This window comes from Primulina tabacum, chromosome 10, assembly GCF_025594145.1.
Source record: "Primulina tabacum isolate GXHZ01 chromosome 10, ASM2559414v2, whole genome shotgun sequence".
NCBI lineage: Eukaryota > Viridiplantae > Streptophyta > Magnoliopsida > Lamiales > Gesneriaceae > Primulina > Primulina tabacum.
In genome coordinates this window covers 8,613,069-8,634,681 of record NC_134559.1, presented here as the reverse complement: position 1 = coordinate 8,634,681, position 21,613 = coordinate 8,613,069, and the positions used below count along the sequence as shown (strand labels likewise).

The following is a 21,613-nucleotide window of genomic DNA, read 5'->3' as shown; positions in this document are numbered from 1 at the left end:
CATTGGCACCACTATCAATTATCCATTGTGATGGAGAGTTCGAATTATCAGGTATACCTGCCATGTTCACAGTTGGTTCAGCTGGAGATTGAACCTTGAGTGTTCCCAACATCTTCAATATTTCGGCATACTGAGCTGGTGTGAAGATTGAACCATTGGCAGTACTGATGACTTCTGCATTGGCCATGGGCGAAGTCTCTACAAGTGCAGCATCAGTTAAGTTTGCATATGGCTTTTGATTTTTTTGGAGCATCCTTGTATGCTCTTCCATTCTGCCCCCTCCTATTGTTGTTAGCTTTGTACAGTTTGTGATCCTGAGGATATCTAACAAGTTTGTAACAGAATTCCTTGGTATGACCATTCCAGTGACAATAGTCACATGTTAATGTATCCTTTTTTTGATTATTCAGCTTGCCTTGTACAGATAAAAGGGCTGTTGATGGCAATTCAGCTGTAGAGAGTGACCTGTGCGATTCTTCTTGGGATTAGAGAATGCTTGTCCTACAGAAGGCAGAGGACTCATGATCAAAATTTGGCTTCGAACTTGAGCATAACTGTCATTTAGTCCCATCAAAAATTGTAGGAGCTTGTGTTGCTGATCATGTGCAATGTATTGTCTTGCAGTATCACATTCACATGATGGAAGCCCGACTAATGATGTATACTCATCCCACAACTGCTTCAATCTACAATAATAGCTCGACACAGTGTTGCTACCCTGCATTAAGCGTCCAATTTCGCGTTGCAGAGCAAAAATCCGTTAACCATTCACTTTATTGTATTGATCCTTGAGATCATTCCAAACAGCAAAAGCATCAATTGCCTAAACAATGCCCTCAAAAATTTCTTTCGAAACCAAATTCATGATCCATGACAATACTAATGCATTGCATCTTTCCCATTGATGCAAAGCTGGTTGTTCAAGAGTAGGCTTTCTACACGTACCATCGATAAACCCAGTTTTATTTTTAGCACGCAATGCGATAAGCATTGCTCGACTCCACACTCCATAATTGTCGGCCCCTATCAAGTGATCATTAACAAGACACATACCAGGAGTGTCGGACGGATGAATGTAGAGTGGATCATTGAATCCAATATTAACCGCCATTGAAGATGCTCGCAGATAGAGAAATCTCGACCGAAGCTCCAGGAAAGGAGAATTGAAATTATCGCGCACAGATTCTCAAATCTGTGCTGATATCGAAAAAAATCAAACAAAAAATCAGATCAAAAATTTTCGCACTGATACCATGTTAAATCTGATAAGAACTTTTCTCATAAACTGGAGAAACTCCATTGTTCAACTTACAGCGAGAAGAATGAACTGACCAAAAAAGAGTCCAAAAGAGGAAAGGGAACTATTTATACTAAAACTAAAATAGGAAGAAGACGTATTACTAAAAATGTGTTAAAATGAAACTGATACTACTAACACACATATCTCATCTCCATCTCCAAAAGAGATGTAAGTAATAATAGCCCATTTGTGGGGAAGTCAGGGGTTTTACTGTTGGCCTACGGAATATCTTCTGAATTCAATGGTTAGTATGCAGTATTCAATTGGGAAAATGGCAGGTTTTGTTATTAGATGTCTGATTTTGTTTCTCTATCTTTGTTTTTGTCTTTTATTATTTTGCAATTTTTGTTCTTTCTTCAACATGACGATAGTGTGACGCTCATTCAGTACTGACATGAAAAGAAAATGCATATTTGGTTTTTATTTTAAACTAGACATACTTGTATATTATATTTTGGAAAGATAATATAATTTGCTTAAAGTTGATTTATACATGGTTTTTATTATATATAGATTAAATTGATTATACCATTTTGTATTTAAATCATTTTAATTAATAAATTTATAAATATAGAATTATATTTTTTATTTAGCTAAACTTTTGATTTATGTATACATATTTTTCTCGTACGTAATTTTTGAAAAAACATTAAAGTAGTTTTTAGAATAAAAAAGAAAACAATATTATGTTTGACTTGAAAAATAATTTAAATTTTCAAAATATATTTGATGTGAGAAACAAGTCAAAACACTCATAAGCACCGACATAATGTCGCACACGCTTTTTACCAAAAAAAATAAAAAATTATTCAAGCACAATATGACGGAAGCATATAAAATTTTTAGTATTTTTAAAATGTTTGGAAAATAGATATGTTTGATAAGGAAATGTACAATTTTACTAAAATAGGTTTTTATAATATTTTTTATTAAATAAACACAAAAATTCTTGTGAAATGGTTTTATGAGTCAATTTTGTGATACAAGTATTCTATTTAGGTCACTCATGAAAAAATATTATTTTTTATGGAAAAATATTATTTCTTATTGTAAATATAAACAATGTTGACACGTCTCACGAATAAAGATATGTGAGACCGTCTCACAATAAACTTACTCTAAATAAAATATAAAACTTTTATAATTTTAGATGAGTAATTTCTGTATTTTATAAAATATCATCATAACACTAAAATGCATTACTATGTATGCCTCAAACTTAATAATATAAATTTTTTATAATATTATAACTAGTATATAATAAATTTTTAAATAATACCATATTTTTCTTATGATAAATCAACGAAAAATAATGTGTCCTTTGTTCCAAAAAATTAAATCGAGTGTTCAAAATTTCAGCCACATCTATCAATTATTCCTTTTCAGGTGTGGAAAAAATACTTGTCCACAACATCTCAACAAACTTGGATTGCTTTGGGTATCACAAATCTTGATATCAAGGTTTAAAAAGTGCAAAACATGGTAAATCAATGGCCAAGTTTCAAACTTTACAAGATAAAAGGAGTTTAGCAGAAGTTCAAGAGTGAAAAAAATTTCAAATTTTAATTAAAACTCTAATTATTTTAAGTCAAACAATAGATAGAATAACATAATTACGATAAATTTATCATTAAATGAATAAATTATGAGTCCTAAACACCAAGCTTTTTAAAAATTACAATCATTAATATAATTTCCTAAAATCTACCAAATTCTACTGTAAACAGAATATCAATAGCTTTTTATTTGACCTTTATACATTTTCATATAAAAACACATAAATGAAACCTTGTGAATTAGAGTTAAAACTAAAAAGACTCATGCTCAATGGAGAATATAAATATTTAAACTGTAAAAAAAATTAAAAGCTGCTTTATCTATTAACTTTAGAAACAACATGAGATATTGAGATCACATTTTTTAGATGGAAGGAAGTGTAGTGTGGAATCAAATCACACCTTAAGAGCCACTTATTTATTGCTTCGATGTATATCTTCTAGGCGCCTAACCATTTTGTGAAGCTTGAGGATTTTGTGTTTTTGGCGTGATTTTGAAACTAAAAATGGATGAGTATTTATAGATGAAGTTTATGGAAGAAAACAAAAAATAAAACATCATTACTTACCTAATCAAACTAACTATTTTTTACTAACTCAAACCATGTGTTAATTATTTGTCAAAGTGTATTGTTGAATTCCATAATGGTGGCTTGAATATGAGCAATTCTCCTCCTCAGACACATTTTGTGAATTCAATCATACCTGCAACAGCTCTGGAGTATTCCAACTTCCAGGTTGTCAATGTCAAGATCATCATATCAAATCCATTTTCATCTGTGTGAATCTTCTCAAACTTTAACAATTTTTTCTCCAATACATCTCGTATTCAATGATAGCAGACATCAATATGCTTTGATCTTGAATGCATTAAATGAATTTTTCCGAGATGAATTGCACTCTGACTTTTACAGAACAATTTGTATTGATTTTGCACAAACTTAATTCCCCCAAAAACCCTTTCATCCATAACAACTCTTTGTTTGCTTCAGTTGCTGCAATGAACTCCGCTTTAGTGGTTAACAATTCTACACATTTTTTCTACTTTGACTATCATGACGCAGCACCCTTTAATCAGGTATCCTGATACTGACTTTCTAAAGTCAACATCTCCTGCCATGTCTGCATTTGTGTAACCTAAAATTCAAGTCTAGATCCTCCAAAACTCAATCTATGTTTAGAGGTGCTCCGTAGATATCTAAATATATATTTTATTTAATTTCAATGTTCCTTTACCGATTTTGAAATGAATCTACTCACTACACCTATAGAATGAGCTAAATCCGGCCAAGTACATACCATGACAAACATCAGATTTCTGACTGCTGAAGCATATGGTACACTTTTCATTTCTTCTTCTTCATCATCTGTAATAGGACTCTGTTTGAGTTCAACTTGAAGTGGATGACAAGAGGACATCCAACTTCTTTGGCCTGGTCCTTGTTGGACCTCTGAAATATCTTATCAATATACTTATCTTATGACAACCAGGTCTTCTTGTCATAAATGCTCGATGGATTTCAATGTCAATAAGTTTTTTTTTTGTCCTTCATAAAAAAAGGCTTGCTTAATTGCTTTTTTAAGCCTTTGATTTTAGAAGGATCTTTTCCAACAATCAACATGTCATCTACATAGAGCAGAAGGACCATCAAATCATCATCAGATGTATTCCTAACAAACACACAATGGTCTGTAGTGGCTTTCTTGAGATCGTCAAAACTTTTCTTTAGTATGTACACGAAGTCCTCTTTCCCCTTCTCTATAAAACCCTCTGGTTGCTTCATGTAGATTTCTTCTTCCAAATCCAAATGAAGGAATGCGGTCTTGACATCCATTTGTTCCACCTTTAGATAAAGCTCAACTGCTAACCCTAGCACACTCCGGATGGATGTCATCTTCATCACAGGTGAAAATATTTCATCAAAGTTGATCCCATGTTTATATCTGAAACCTTTGACGAAAATCCTAGCTTTAAATCTTGTTTGACTACTGTGTTCTTCGTGCTTCAACCTGAAAACCCATTTATTATTCAAATCTTTCTTGCCTTTCGGCAACTTAACCAGCTTAAATGTCTCATTCTCATGCAAGGATTGCATTTCATCTTGCATGGCCACCAACCATTTATCCTTGTGTTAACTAGTAATAGATTCCTCGAAGCACTCTGGTTCTCCCCCGTCAGTTAACAAGATATATTCATTTGAGGAATATCTGGTTGAGGGTCGCATTTCTCTTCCAGAACGTGTTGTCATTGTACCATGAGAACTTTCTACTGGTGGTTCACTTTGAACATGGATCTCATCATCATTATCATGATCGTTCTGCAATTCTTCATCTTCAACCAATTGTGGATTTACCATTGAAGGCCACCATTCAAACTCTTGTTCTTATCCATAATTATTATTTCCCGCAGTCTCCAAAACTTCATTTTTCTGAAATATATCATAACGACTTCTTATAGGATTTTTGAGATCTGTATTGTAAAACTTGTAACAAAGTTGACCATCGCCATAGCCCATATATATGCACTTCCTGGTTTTGTCATCCAACTTATGTCTTTCCTCATTTGGTATATGAACATAATCAACACAGTCAGATGCACACAAATGATTATAGGAAACCTCTTCGTCTTGTCACACCTGCTCCAGACATCATAATTTAGAGTAAAACAAGGTGAGTGATTCAATATATATTCAGCAGCAACCACGGCCTCATCCCAAAATTCCTTATTCAGCTTTGCATGTGAGCATGCTTTTGACTATTTCTGCAAAAATTCTATTAATCCTTTCAGCTAATCCGTTGAGTTGTGGTTGGTGGTGTCGTTTGATATCTGATTACATTTCTTTTGCATATCTCATCGAAAGATCCAATGTATTCTCTTTCATTATCTGTTCAGATACATTTGAGTTTTATGTTTGTTTCTCATTCAACAAAGTTTAGAAAATTGTTGAATGTTTTGGCTATTTGGTCCTTGGTTTTGAGTATCCACACCCAAATTTTCCAAAATTGATCATTGATAAAAGTTACTCAGTACTTCGCTTACCTCGCTCCTCCAAGCGACAATGGCATCGACCCACATAGATCTGAGTACACCAGATTTAGAATTTTATCGGCTCTGTTATGAGGTGATCTTTTAAATGATATCATGTTTTGTTTTCCGGCTAAGAAGTTCCTGCATTGTTTCATATGAACATGCTTTATACCGAGTAAAAATTGCTTGCTCACAAGGTGTGTAAAGATTCTTTTCACTTATGTAAACAAGACATTGATGCCACAACTCTGTTGAGTTTTCTTCTCCTGCGTAGTTCACACTTTAGAATGATTTCCTGAACTACATACAGCTTCAACATCTTTAATCAATTTGTCACCAAAAGTGATCCTCTTGAAATCTTGCATACCTCATTTCGGAAGGTTGTGAAAAATCCTTCTTCATCGAGTATCTTGACTGATATCAGACTCAGACGAATATCTAGCACATGCCTGATACCTTTCAGGGTCAGTTTAGAGCCATCAACGTAGTGAAGCTCACATCTCACTTTCCCACGACACTGAATAGTTCGTTATTATCCATCTTGACCACACCAAAGTCTCCTTGTATGTAAGATGTAAATCATTCTCTTCGAGATATGACGTGGACTGTTGCTCTACTATCGATCACCCAAAATGTTCCTTCAGTTGCCAAAATTTACGAACTCATGCTCCAGCTCGTGAACGACATTGAATTCGTCAATGGTGTTTGTTTGCTCGCCATAGGTTTCATGTTTTTCTTTCGGTTGTCGGCAGTATTTTTTTAATATGTATGTTTTCTCCACAACGATTACATTTTATGTTGGCATATCTCCCTGAAGGACTTGCTTCTCCGTGGCTTATTTTTTATTTGTGTTTTTCTTGATCTTGTTTTTCCCCCTTGACTCAGCAGCCAAAACATCTGACTATGAGGTAGAGACTCTTTGAGATCTTTGCCTCATCTCTTCATTCAAGATGTCACTCTTGATGAAGTCCATACTCACGAACACAGACACGACTCCTCCTAGTGATGTGTTCGTGTCTTATAAAACATTTTAAACTTTGGTTTTTAACTCACGTGGGACACAAAAAATCGGTTTGGACTCATCCATTCATTAAGTATTAAAAACGATTTTACTTCTAGCAAATGCATAATAAAAATGTCCAAAAATTAATGAATCCATCAAACTTATTCCCAAATCATAATATTTTAATAATAATTTGGCATCAAAGGATGTCAATATTGTTTTTTTATATCTAAACAGCGAAGAGATTTGGCCATCGATGAAACATAGTTATCTTGGCTCTTCATCAAGCCAACCATTGTTATTTCCAGATCCTGTAATCTTAATGCTTCTTTCCAGATTATCTTTATTAACTTATGGCCTCAACGACGGGCATGGATATTTTGCTGGTTTGGAAGAATACATTGAAGTTGTGCTAAGTTTCATTTGAGGAATGGTGTAAGCGATATGATGCTCTTTTTATGCATTCGAAGTGTTTTTTTTATGGAAAGTTGCAGTTTTCCACTGTATCTTATTCCGAAGTTTTTAAATTTTGGTGATTTAGTTTATTTTAACACAGAGTGCTGATAAGATATTAAGCAAGAAAGATTCACATCTGTTACATATGAAAAAATGCCAAAATTGTGAAAAATTTGAAGGCAATAAAGATTGAAAAATTTGACAACATTGAGAATCGATATGGTAAATTGAAATTTAACAATATAGAGAATAAATGTTGTAAAAAAAGAATATATAAGATTAAAATTAAAATTTTCCTTTTTAAATAAAAAAAAGTAATTATGATACTATCAATATTTTATAACTTCAAATCTTCAATCCATATGTTTAGTTTTTTATACCACCACTTTATTAATGAATGAAGGAGGGAGGTTGATGCCCCTGATGAGGTATCTGATTATGTGAAATAGATGAGCGTTTGATCAATAATTATGAATTCGACCTACCCATTTTAGGACAAGCCTATGGCAAATGTTATGTCCAATGCTTTTTTTTCTTGGTTAGCATGATTTGTAGACTATTCTATTAGCCCAATAATTTATGCCAACATGTATCAAAAAGTAGCAACTTTCGGATTCCAACGTAAAAAAAAGAAAAAAATGGAAGGAGACTGATTCAATGCAGATACATATTCGACTTAATTAAGAGGGCGTTGACCCAACTTTTTTAATTGATATTTATTTGTTTACAGTAATTAATTTAAATTATTAATTTTTATACTTTTGATAATTTATTTATTTCAAAAGAAATGTTATTAGCCCAAGTATGTCTAATATCTACAATCAAGTTGAAACATGGGATTCCTAAATGACAGAGTTTACAAGTCTAGCTAGTTGTTTTTTATTCTTCAAGTTGAGTCATGTTCGTTTATTACACCATAAGTCAATGCTATAATAAGATTTCTTGAATACGTGGTTGCAATTTTTTTATTGGTTCATTAATAATTTTCGGTTCTTTTTTTTTTTTTAACTTTTTCAGCATTTCCTTAACTGCACCAATCACGTTGCTTCTCAAAATCTCAATTTTTATCAAATGGTATAACTTCCTCATTCTTTTCGTCTGCTTATTTAAACTCCATTCTCCATCACTAAAATTTTTTCTTTGTTTAAAAAAATGGAGAACTAAATTTTGAAACTCCAAGAATTCCAAACTTGTCAGATATGAATTACCTATGCAATTATTGATTAAGTTGCCTTTTTTACTATCAAACTGAACTGGAAATCCCTTGCTGTGTTTGTTTTTGTTTTAATACAGTTACTTATATTTTTAGGGTTTTACATAAACTGTTATAAATTTTTGCAAGTCTTTTGAGTATCTTTCTTAATCTGAAAGGATCAGTTGAATTCCTAAGAATGATTACAAGTGCAGAAGATGTTCAAACATATACTGTTAATGTATGTGTGTTGGTGAACTGATGAATATGCAAGTATACTTTGAACTGATGTAAAATAGAATTGATAAAAAAAATTATGGTTAGAAATAACAAATTTCATAAATTAATTAACAAAAGAGATTTTTATGATAACTCGAATGAATTTTTTTTTTCGCGTCTTCCGTTCTTCTATGAATGGAAGGATTTATAAATATTCGAAACACATGCAGCTATGTTATCATCAGCTATGCATATTTTTTTCATTTGCAAATAACCCATGCATGCAGCTATGTTATCATCAGTGTATCTATTTAATTACACCACAGTTGTCTCTGGATTCTCTATTTTATAAAGTTTCTTCATTTTGTTCTACACTTGAAATTATAGTCCAAAATATGAATGAAATGTTCACAGCTCCTGGACGTCCTAGACGAAGAACTCTAGAAAAGGCTAACTCAATTCATTTTCATTATGAGTTGTTTTGTGTTGTTTTAGATAAACAACTTATGGAGCTTAATAATCGTTGCTATGAGACAAATATTGACTTACTTCATTGTATGACATGTCTTAATTATATAGACTCGTTATCTGCTTTCAATAAGGAAAATCTGATCATTAGTTTTGCTCGATTATATCTTAAGGATGTATTAATATCCTTATTAGTATTAAGATCAGTTTCTTGCTTGTGCGTACGAGCAGTAAATTTTCAGCAATTGATGAGATTATAGATCTTGGCACGAAAATGGTAGAAATGAGAAGACATGTGGTCTATCTGTTGGTTTATATGATTATTACTATAGCATTGAGCAATTTCTGCAATGAAGATCATCAAAAATCGATTGTGCAATCGAATGGAATATGATTGGCTTAATGCTTGTTTGATTTCATATACTTACATATATTTTTAATGGAATTGACAATGCAACTATTCTGAAACGATTTCAGATCACGACTTCTAATTGAGAAGAATCGTAATTTCAGTGTAATTTTTTTTTTTTTTTATGTATATCTATTGACTTTCCCATACAATTATAATCCTAGCTTCACCCCTGTCTTTTCATTTGATATCGTCCATTTTGTTTCGAATATTTGATAATCGACACCAATGATCTTTGAAATAGATCTGACAAAACTTGTAAGTCGTGCCTTGGATAATCTCCGATAAATGAGCAGTAAATGTAGAAGTTAAATATGAGATTTTAACGTCAGAATTTCGGTGTACTTAATGAAGTCTTCTCTCCAAATCTATGGTGAAAATATCTAACAGATATAGAATTCTAACGAGCGGCTCCGTACAGTTATTCTTCAACATTCTTGTCTTTTCATTCAAGAGATGACACATGTCTTTGGAGATACAAGTATTGATTTTGTATCAAATGTGTTTCCAAAGATGATACGTAAAATCTTCATTAAATGCATCTAAGAATTCTCGGTTGCTTATTCCATTTAACCAGGAGTATTACTCTCCACAAATTTTATACAAGATGTTAATATGAACATTTTTGAACTCAAATGTTCACATGACCAACTTGTATAAAAATACATCGAAAATAACACTCTCAGGTGTAACATACAATGAGTCATTAGCTACTTTACGGCTCATTCTTTTTGACTACATGATTAAACAAAGATAATATTTGTTTGATGATCAAGTGGCTAAGCTTGACTATATTTGAAAACTGATTATAAGCAGTTCTCCAAGCTCCATAACTGATGGTCCTTAGTCACATAAGAACAAGAAGAATGGACGATATGAGAACTGATTCGATCTGCTTTGTCACACAAAAAAATGTTAATAAGCAGCTTATTACTTAGTGTTATATGGGGCTTAAAAACAAAGAATAAGCGGAAAAAGGCATGTTGGACTAGATTAATAAAAATTTGACCCATGTTATTCTCTTAATTACGTTTCTTGTATTAATATTGTCGACTTATCTTAGTTTAGTCATTTCTTTCCCATTGTACTAGATTAAAAAATTAATATTAGAAACGGCAACATGTTATTAAAATAATTAACAGTAAAATAAAAGTCACATCGGACTACTTGTTTATCAAATTGGACCCCTTCATGTGATATCCATGGAAGTTTTCTTCAAATTAAAAAAGATTTTAAAAAATGTTAAACGATATAACAAGATCATGATATAAATGTCATATATTATATAAGAATTATAATTCAGTTTGTAACAGACCAAATCTGAGCAAAAAAGAATTTTTTTATTGCAAATAATGACTAATTATTTAGCTAAACCACTCACGAATGATATCAACTTGCATCCAAAATTAATTAATTAAACTTTAAAAAATTGCTTCTTAAACAAATATTTTAGGTGTTTTTTTGGGAATTTTTTTTTGCCCAGTAACTTATCTCTTTTTTGGTTTTTGTTCATTAACTTTTCAATTTTTGGTGATCTTGATATAATAACTTATGAATTTAGGTTGTTTTGGTTCATCTTCCAACGAAATGTTAAATTTTTGCCATAAAACCTTGATTTGGTGTTGGCCAAAGCATATTTTGGTATCAGGATCATCGATTTTTCAGGTAAAATACATAGAATTTGAAAAGTTTTTGAACATTTTGGTGGTAGATAGACTAAAATAACTGAAATTAAAAAGTCATTGTACTAAGACCGAAAATTGAAAAGTTAGTGGACCAAAACAAAAAAAAGACAAAGTTATTAGATCAAAAATTATTTTCCTTTTTTCCCAAAGATCGATGCACAAAAATAATTCAAAAATAAATACTTGTTTATCAAAACTGACCCGTTAAGTGAGATTCCGATCCAATAATTTTTTTTAAAAAAAAAGGCTTCAAAAATTTAAACAATAGAGCAAGATTCATATATTATTATTTTTTTCTAATGTAAACAATGACTAGATTAACTAACCCTGCATCACACATGAATGGTCAACTAGGATACAAAGTTAAAAAAGCTTAAGAAGTTGCTTATTAAACAAATATTTTAGGTGTTTTTTTTTAAAAAAAAAAAATAAGAATGATGTACTAATGTTTTTTTTAAAAAAAATATGTTTCTGTTTTAAAAAATATTGATTTATGAATCAAAGACACTACAAATGTATGAAAGCTGCATCATATCTAATTATATTCCACACCCTTCATTTGATTAAACTCTGAATCGTTTCAATGTCTTCCTCAAAATTAGCAAACTATCCATGGCCATCAACTGTTAATGCTGTTAACTTTATATCAGTGAAGCTATTTCTTAACAAAGACAAGAAGGAAAGAAGCATTAATGTTTATAGGATATGGAAAAAACAGATGATCTGTCTGTTCGAGAGCCAAGATTTGTTGGGCTTCGTAGACGGCCAGATCCCGGCTCCTAAAGAATCCATGGATGAGCAGAAACTATGGAGAAGAACCGATCAGCTTATCATAGGATGGATTCTGGGTTCCATTACTGGGACCAATGTGCTTGATGCAGTGATGGGATTTGACAGTTCCAGGGAAGTTTGGTTGGAATTGGAAAAACTTTTCAAATCAGATGATAATGAAATTCAAACGAGCAGTTCTAGTGGTAAATGAAATGAGAACTCAGTAACTAAAACTGAAAAAAGAAAAAGAAAGGGTTTAACAAATTCGAATGTATTTTTTCTGGTACAAGGCTTGTAATTTTAAGAAATATGCAGGTACGGATTTTCACCGGTACTTGCCATTGCATAGAGCAATATTAAGAGGTGATTGGAAGGAAGGCAAGGAGTTCTTGGACAAAGATGAAGATGCAATCACGGCCATCATCAATGATTCCTCGCAGACAGCTCTGCACGTAGCGGTGGAGACTGGTAAATCAAATGATTTCCTGAGAAAGTTGTTAGAATACCCGATGCCAAATGAAGCGATGCTCTCGAAAGATAGTACGGGGGACACTGCTTTACACACAGCCGCTTTGGCTGGAAACAAGGAAGCTGCGATACTATTGGTGAACAAAAAACCCGACTTGCTATATATTACAAATGACAATAATATGTTACCGATTCATTATGCAGCAAGGAATAGCCAAAAAGATACGCTGATGTATCTCATATCCGTCTCCAAGAAAGAAGTGCAGAATAGCCCATTTGTGGGAAAGTTGGGGGCTTTGCTGCTGAAAATTGCCATAGCTTCTGAGTTTATCGGTTAGTAGGAAATATTAATTTATTGATAGTTAATTGTGAAATATAAAGATGATATATTTTTCTTTGGGCAGATGTGGCCTTATATTTGGTGCAGAAATACCCAGAATTACCTACGTTAAGAGACGACGATGATGATTATGCGTTGGAAGTGATAGCCGGAATGAAATCTGTGTTTCCAAGCGGAAAGAGATTCAGTTGGTGGCAAAATTGGATCTAAAAGTGATCTTTCTTATAGAAAATTTTTTAATTGCTTACTTTCATAATCGGATCATTAGGCTACATTTTTTTTTAAATGACCGACGAAGTATGGGATTAGGGATGGCAATGGGCCGGGACGGGGGCAGGTTTGCCATTATCATCCCCATCCCCGAATTCCATCCCCATCCCATCCCCGCCCCGATCCCTGCTTTTTCGGGTTCGGGGAATCCCAAAACCCGAAACTTCGGGGATCAACTTCCCATCCCCGTCCCCATCCCCGTTTAAAAAATGTTAACATGGCAAGACGATGATGAATTCGGAGATTTATCAAACCAAAGTTATTATTATCTATTATGATTAGAGATAATATTAATATTAATATCAATATTAATAATAATAAGATTATTAATATTTTAAAAAATAATATTATTTTTTATATTATTAATATTAATAACACTATTATTTTATTATTGATATTATTTTCGGGACGGGTTCGGAGATTTCGGGGATGAGGATAGTAATCTCATACCCGCCCCGAATTACATCTGAGATTTAAAAAAAATCCCCAAACCCGAACCCGAAAAAATCGGGGATCTCTATCCCCGTTTCGGGTTTTCTCCGCGGGGCCTCAAACCCGTGGAGAAATTTGCCATCCCTATATGGGATTATGATTTCCAACTCCTATAAGATATATCGTCAAATTTTTTTTTCGCTTATTATATATATATATATATATATATATAGATTTTGAAGGTGTTCCTTTGACATCATTGGAAAAGACAAACATCACAACTGATATTGAGAACCCAAGGTCTGATATGGATCAAGTGACAAAGAAGTTCGATTGGTTCAATATAATTTCTTTTGTGGGTAAGTAAAATTTCATTTTCAGATAAAAAATTTTACTTGGCTTATTTAATTTTATAACGAGTATCATCGATGATTAAATACATAATATTACCAAATAGTCATTCTCTCCTTGCGTTTGATCATATTGAAAGTCTAGGAATATATAGGGAGTAATTTTTTTTGATTTTATCAAATATATTATTTTTTGTCCATGCTTAAGAAATTCAAATAATTAATTACCTATAAACTACTAATATCGACTTCTAAAGATTGAAGTCGGTGAGAGTGGAGACCACTATGTACTAAAAAAATAAAAAGTTAATTCTTGAATGAGTCACACTGCAAAGTTAGTGAAGTAAAAACGAAGGACAAAGTGAGTTAATAAAAATATTATAATGGGCTAAGTTGAATGAGACTCATATATATAAGTATCTCACTTGGTCTCACCTTATGTTTTGTCACTGTACAAAGCGTAAGTTTATGCACTGTAGTGTTCTACATTTTCTTAATTTTTCTCTTGATTTCAAATTTAATTTCATCATCTATTGGTCTTTAAAGATATATTAGAATTTTTTCTAAACATCTAATCTTAAATGTGATCAATTGACCAAATAATTATTACTTTGTATACAATAATAAATAGATTAATATATTTGAAGATAGAAAAAGTAATGTATTGAGAAGAATAAAAAAAGAATGTGAGAATTAATACTATAATTATCTAATGTCAATATTAAATTTAACATTCTACATTCGAAAATGTGTTTATTGAGGTAAAGACTATGATGATAAACTAAAAATAATAATTTATTTATCATTGTAATGTAATAATAATGTGATCTTTATTCGGAGTCAGAAAATGATGTACTTTGACTTTTTTTATTAAATTGTATAAACAATTCTTTCAATATTTTTAGTGAATAAACATGTTAAATCTATTAAAATTAAATAATAAAATTTAATGATGAATATGAATGTATTAATTCAACTTTCAATTTGGGTTTCAGGATTTTGTCAACATGCTATATATATATATATTTCTGATTTTTCTTTTATTTTAAAATATAAATTTTCAAATAAATGAAAAATGATTTTTTTTCTCTACTACTTATGTAGAATATCAAGTATATATTCTACTCAAATGTCTTATAAATTCATATGATATAGTAAAAGGTTATTTGCATAAACTTATTAGTTGGGTACAATAATTGATCATGTTAGGTAGAGTAATTGAAATGTTGTGCTTGAGCTGTTGTACTATTTAAAATATTTGATTTGCACTGTTACTATAATCTATAGGTTTTGATAAAACAGTAAACGCTTGAGCCTATAATTGATATCAGAGCCAAGATCGCGACTTTGATTTTCATTGATTACAATTGGTGCAATTATTAGGAGATATATTTTTTGGTACAGTAATTGTCCAAGATGGGTAGGCGCTTGAGCTGTTGTATGATTTAAAGATTTGACTTGCATAGTTACCATCAGTTATAACTTTTGGTAAAGCGACAAAGGCTCGATCCTATATTATTCGATTGTAAAGCTAGAAGAAACATGTTGCATCAACTTTTAGTTTTGAATTGATCCCTTACATCTTACTCGAATTTTAAATTTAGAAGCATTCTACAGTTTTCAAATATTATTATATATTGAATTCTAATTTATCCCTTTCAAATTGGATAAATATACAATAAAATTCATGTAAATATTATTAACAAAAACATTTAAATGAAATATTGGATTTGTCGATAATCAAAATAAGAAATAAACAAATTTTGATCCTTGAGTGAGAAATAAGATATTTAAATAAAGTTATAATTGCCACAATGAAATAGTGCACCTATATGCATTTATCACTGTATTTTGCAACTAAAATGTCAAAAAAAGTTCCCACATATTATTTTTATATCATATTTAAAATAATTAAGAATCCTAAATTTTATTATTTTGAGTTGGCCTTTGTTATGAAAAATCATTGTGAATAAATTGAATTTGAAAATTCTTATATCTATGTATATCACATATTAATATATCAACCTAAGTCCAGGTGATAAAAAACTACAAAATGAACTTATTCATCTTCAATATACACAAATTATATAATAAAGATATATGACAATTAAGACAATGAAGTAGAATATATGTTCACATATAACAAAATATATAGACAAGAAAAACAATAAAGAAAAATATTTTTCTAGATATAATATATATATATTTTATAACTTTTTACAATGAGTTGGAGAAGATAAAAGAGAAAAAATATTAACTCTTTTGGGTTACACAAAAAAATAGAAATGGAAGAAGTGTTTGTCATACAATGAATTCAGGTTCCAAATTAAATGTATACTATAAAGTTATATTTATCGTTCAAACTTTATAAATGCAATGAATTTTTTTCAAGATAAGGGTACACAAATGTTCCTGTTAAGATATTTAAACAACTAAAAAAATTAAATATATTATTTTTCTGAAGTTAATACCAATATGACATTAGTAATTTGATTGTGCTAATTATACTTATGAGTCAATATGAAATATTAAAATAAGTGTCATAAGAGTCAGTAAAAAGATGATTTATTGTCAAAAATACTATTATTATAAATTACAAATAAATGACAACATTTAATCAATATTTTTTTAAACCAATCCATCAGTATTTTTTATGTGATGATAGATTGTTATAATAAATAGAGGTGAGTGTTTGGGGATCGATGTAGAGTTTAGAGGGGGTGAATAAACTCTTTCCTTTGATAATAGTTTTTGCAAAGGGTACTATAATCCTGTTAGAGATTATATTTGTTCTTTGTTCGAGTGTAAGTCTAGTAGATCACAATAATAAGTGCGAAAACGATCCGATGGAGTAGGGTGAAAATAGTAATAACAGTAGGCAATAAAACAGTTGTTGTTTCTGGAAGTTCGAAGATAAAATCTTCTACGTCTTCTTCTGTTTCCAGAAGGTATCACTAAAAGACTTTGGATTTTACGGTACACACTTGTACACACCCACTTCAGCAGGACTTATTCCTTACCTACTGAAACTCTTAGTATCTCAACACAGTATGATTCAATATATCAAAGATTTCTGGAAAAGACTCTTTTCAAGATTACAAACTCTTCTTCAAAAAATATGAAATTATGTTTTGCTTGAAGAGGCAAAGAAACAGCAATACAAAATGATCTCCAAAGATCAGATGTAAAAATGAAGTGTGTACTGCTTTTCTTCAAATTGAGCTAAAATATTAAGAGTGGTTCGCGGTTGCTCAATATAACGTTGAGTAGTAAAATGTTCAGCGTTCTTGTTCTCTAAATGGATTTGATCCATATATATAGATAACTTGAATCCAACGTCTACAATAAACGAACGGCTCTTTTTGACTTCTGATAGAAACAATTTTATTTTCTAAAGAGGATCCTGCAAAAAGCTTTCAACACAATCAGTCTTGTTTTATACCAAAACTGGTAAAGCTAATTAAATGACTTCGTACAGCATTTAATGGTGCAGTTAATGCTTAGTAATAGATAAAGTAACTGTAACATTTAAGATAGAAACGATTGAGTAAAATGCCGTTAACTACTGATCCAGTAAAGCTAAGTTCTGCTTCTGTTTTACTAAGCCGTTGAGTACTAACTAAAGTATTGCTTCTGTTTAGGCGAATCAATATTTTCTGCTTTGCATTATCTTCTGGTGGGTGCTATTCCTACTGGTTTTGATTCTCATCACCACAATAAAATTAAGTCTAACAATTTCCCCTTTTGCGGTGATGCCAAAACCTGGAAGTTAGTAACGATGAATAATAAAGCAACTAGCAACTAAAAACAGATGATTAATAATTAAATAATCAGTCTGAACAGAGTTTGTAGAGCAGCAAGAAATTCTAGTCATCTGTTCCAATATCTCGGAACAGAGTTTCCTCATCCTGAGGATTTTGATTTCTGTGGGATGGTTCTGCTTGATTTCCTCCAATCCTTCCTTCTTCTTGTCTTCTTCCTTCTGCTTCCATCATGCCTTCTGTTTCCCCCTTTTTGGCATCAGCAATTTCAGCTCGAGTGAGTAAAAGATCCACTCGTCCAATAAGTGTAACAATGCTGTTATGCAGAATCTCCAGAGTCGGTGTGTGACTCGAAACTTGTACATTCAAGGCCTGAATCGATTGAGATTGTGACGCAATCTGAGCATTGATCCTTTCGAGTGTGGAGTCCATAGGTTCAACTTTTTGAAGATACACATCATGAGCAGAGATCCTCCGAAGAACATCAGATTGTCCGAGTACAAGATCAGCATGGCTTTTCAGGACATTTTTCCTGAAGAGGTCAGTTCCAACCTCAATTTTTGCCAAAGATACTGCGGTGTTGCTGACATACTTCATGACTCGTTCTCCGAAGTTCGTGATGGCATAGACCTCACCAGCATGTTCATGTGATAAACGCTTGACAGTTTCTGAGAGGCTGTCAACAATCCGTCTAAGATTATCAATCTCAGATTCAAGATTGAATTGTTCTTCGTCTGAGGAAGGGCTTCTGGGACGCAAACGTTTTCTGACTTCAGCAATATTCACAATGCGAGCAATTTGAGAGGATGAATCAAGAGGAAGGACAATTAATGCAGTAGAAGAAGCAGGATCTGTGGGAGCAGTAACGATAGCAGTAGATGGCTCAGCAGAGAGTCTTTCATCAACAGCAGCAGCAGAGGGTTCAAGAAGTGCTCTTTCTTCTGGTCTCTCGGCTTCCATGGCCTCCAATTGTTAAGCGGGTGGAATCTGATCATTCAAGATTGTGACCATCTCTTCTTGACGTTCAGTGGAGAAAATCTCCAAATTTGGCAGTGAAGGAGATTTGGCAGTAGCCGATTCTGCTAATGGTTGGGCTGCTGGAGAAGTTTCCTGTGGAACCATGTCATCAGCCTGATTTGCTTCTGGTGCACCAGCGACATCACGAGCAATAGATTGAATGACTTCATCCACTGAAGCCAGTTCACGAACAGAGATGAGAGACGAGGATTGAGTAGGCAACTTGGGTGATGCAGGAGTACTAGAAACCTTAGCTTCTGGAGGAGCTATGGGTCTTTCCTCAACTCGCTTTGTCTGATCAAGGTCTGATACGAAGCCTACTGAATATGGTTCAGAATCTACAAAAGTCTGTTCCTGAGCAAGAAGTTGCTCATCCATCATCCTTAAACGATCAGTCAGTGCAAGGATCACATTCTGATCCTGAGCAGCAGTGGGAATCAAGGCATCAAAATTAGATTGAAGAGTCTTCAATACTGATTCCAGCTTCTTGCGTTTAAGTTGCTCAAAAATGAAGATGCGGCGTCTCATCGCATCAATCACATTTTCAGTCTTTGCAAATTCAAAGACCATTGTCTCATATTTCTTCATTCTTCCAAAAACACCTTGTGTTCTGAAAAACGTGAGGGGATGGAATAACCAAACCTTATGTCATTCATCAAAGAAATTCAATTCCTCATTGGCAGAATTCTCAATTTCCTCCAGATGAAGATCAATACCAGTAGAGACAGATGATTTGATGGCTTGAAATTGCGGTTCTTCAATCAGTTTACCTTTTCCTTTTCCTGAAGATCAGGCAGTCATTACGGGTCAAAAAGCAGAAGATCCTACAGTAGATTCACGAATAACAACTCCAGAAGCGGGTCTGAAAGTTGGAGCAGTAGATGTTGTTGCAGCAGAAGCAGCAATTGGTTTTGTGACAGAGGTGGTTGCTGGTGCAGAAGGAACGCCTTCTGGAAACACTTGTCTCAACGGAACCGTGTCCAACTCAGAGATGACTGCAGACTCCTTAGAAACGGTCTTATCAGAATCAGTAGAGATAACCACTCTTTTTCTCTTAATTTTCTTCTGAGGACCTGAAACATCTCCCACTTCCTTTTTCAAAGCAATAAACTCAGGCACAATTGGCTTTGGCCTTAGAGCAAGCACGTTGTCAGCATCTACCATTGTGACGTACGAAGCGTCCTGATCAGAAGTGAAAGGAAAACTAGCATCCTTCAGCATTTGACTGATCTGCACAGCAAATCCAGAACTCTTTCTTACCACCATATCCTTCATTACTTTGAATAGAAATCGACTCCAGTCCACTTTATACTCAGAAGTGATGGCAATCATCACTTGCACATTTTCTTTTATCAGCCGATCAAATGTTCCGCTTTGACCAACAATGTTTTGGCAATGATATCAGCGAGCACTTGAAATTCCATTTTCAATAGCTTTTTAAAACAGGATGGAGACAGTTCTTCTCCAGAAGCTGAGAAATTCAGTAGAGCAGTAGACATGTCCTCCTTGGAGATTCCGGAAAATTCATGGATGCCTGAAAATGGGAGAAAGAATGTCGATCCCAATAAAGCAGCATCGGTGGAAATAGATACATCACCATGGGAATACATGATTTTTCCTTCTTCCACAGTTGCCTTGACATAAAATTCCAGAAGAGCTGTTTTGTAAATCACATCAGGTACTTCCAAAAATTTTCTGAGACCAGATTTCTCAATAGCTTGAAACATCTTGAGAAGATTTTCATCCTTGATAGTGAGGACGGATGCAAAGTTAACTTGATAGGCGTTCAAGGTGTAAGCTCCGGCCATTTCTGTAATCAAGATAAATTGAAGTAAGATCTGTGAGTGAAATGAGTGCAAGAGAAATCAGTAGCAGGTAGGCAAAAAGTCTGAAGCGTAATAGTAAAATAAGATTAAAGAGGCGGTTAATATTCAAAAATATACAGCCGTCAGTGAAACATAAGGACACGTGTCAATATGTTTGCGGTTGAGTATTTGAAAAGTTAAACAGAGGGTGTCAGAGGACTAATGATTTAAAATTTCGAAAAGAGCGGGCTGTCCAATTGGTTACTGAAAATAACCATAAGGAGATTTGTTGTTTTATGATAATATCTACTGGAAGTCATAAAGTACTAATATATTTCTAGCATTTTTATGAAAATCAGTAGACACATTGTTTTATCGAAAAGACAAACATCCGTTTTACTTCTGACAAAACACGAAAATAATAGTCTGAAAAAGATACTGTTCCCCCTAAATTAATGCAATTAATAAATGCGAAGATACGATATCTGAGGGAAAGACAGATGAATCTTGGTAGTCGTGAAATCAGATAGCCGTCTCTTCAGCTTCTTGAGACTCTATATAAGTGCCTGTAAGTTTACAAACAAATTCATTTACACTTTATCAAATCCGAACAAATGGATAGTACAAGAATTCTCTCGGAGTCTTCTCCAGAGTCTGAATCAGCAGAGGATTCCTAAAGACAATTTCCAGCGTCTCGTAAGAAGATGTTTGAAGACATCCTTTTTCAAGATACGAAGATTTGGAAGAAATTCCTTAGTCTATTATAATATGAACAATCAGTTAGATTGTCTGTTCTTATTAGGACTAAGCTGTGGAATAACCTCTTCCACAACCACAATCATTCAGATTGAGGGAATCCCAGCAGTCCTTAGTTAGGTTCCTGCTGAAGTACTTTAAGCTGCTGATATCAACAAATGTAGTAGATAAACACAATGTAATGCTTTTGGTTTTATGAATGAAAAATCTCATTTTGTCATATTTTGTTTATCTGCTGTTTTCATTGAATGAATGATAAAACAGTTCGAGTAAGAAAAACTCAGTCTGTGTAAATCAGAAGACGTTTCGGTTGGCTTGAGACTCTTC

General features: G+C 32.8%; 3 protein-coding genes across 5 annotated transcripts in view; 2 read left to right on the top strand and 1 right to left on the bottom strand.

The window, feature by feature from the left end:
* LOC142504813 (uncharacterized) overlaps positions 1-13,181 on the top strand; it is an 80,092-nt gene extending 66,911 nt beyond the window's left edge. Inside the window, exons 1-3 of one of the 3 annotated variants that reach the window (XM_075617624.1) lie at positions 11,851-12,290; positions 12,403-12,888; positions 12,960-13,181. In XM_075617624.1, coding sequence (XP_075473739.1) covers positions 11,900-12,290; positions 12,403-12,888; positions 12,960-13,105 — 1,023 coding nt within the window. In that variant the 5' untranslated portion in view covers positions 11,851-11,899 and the 3' untranslated portion in view covers positions 13,106-13,181. Of the gene's footprint in view, positions 1-11,850; positions 12,291-12,402; positions 12,889-12,959 lie in introns of those variants that run through there. The other 2 variants (XM_075617627.1, XM_075617625.1) reach the window with 2 other exon arrangements.
* LOC142504812 (uncharacterized) overlaps positions 1-21,613 on the top strand; it is a 107,120-nt gene that overhangs the window by 65,740 nt on the left and 19,767 nt on the right. Inside the window, exon 2 of the mRNA XM_075617623.1 lies at positions 13,831-13,956. Within this exon, the coding sequence (XP_075473738.1) occupies positions 13,905-13,956 (52 nt within the window). The 5' untranslated portion in view covers positions 13,831-13,904. The remainder of the gene's footprint in view (positions 1-13,830; positions 13,957-21,613) is intronic.
* On the bottom strand, positions 407-1,111 carry LOC142504890 (uncharacterized). Its single transcript, XM_075617735.1, has 2 exons — positions 830-1,111; positions 407-718 (listed from the first exon to the last, which is right to left on the bottom strand). The coding sequence occupies exons 1-2, from the start codon at positions 1,109-1,111 to the stop codon at positions 407-409; spliced, it is 594 nt and encodes a 197-aa protein (XP_075473850.1).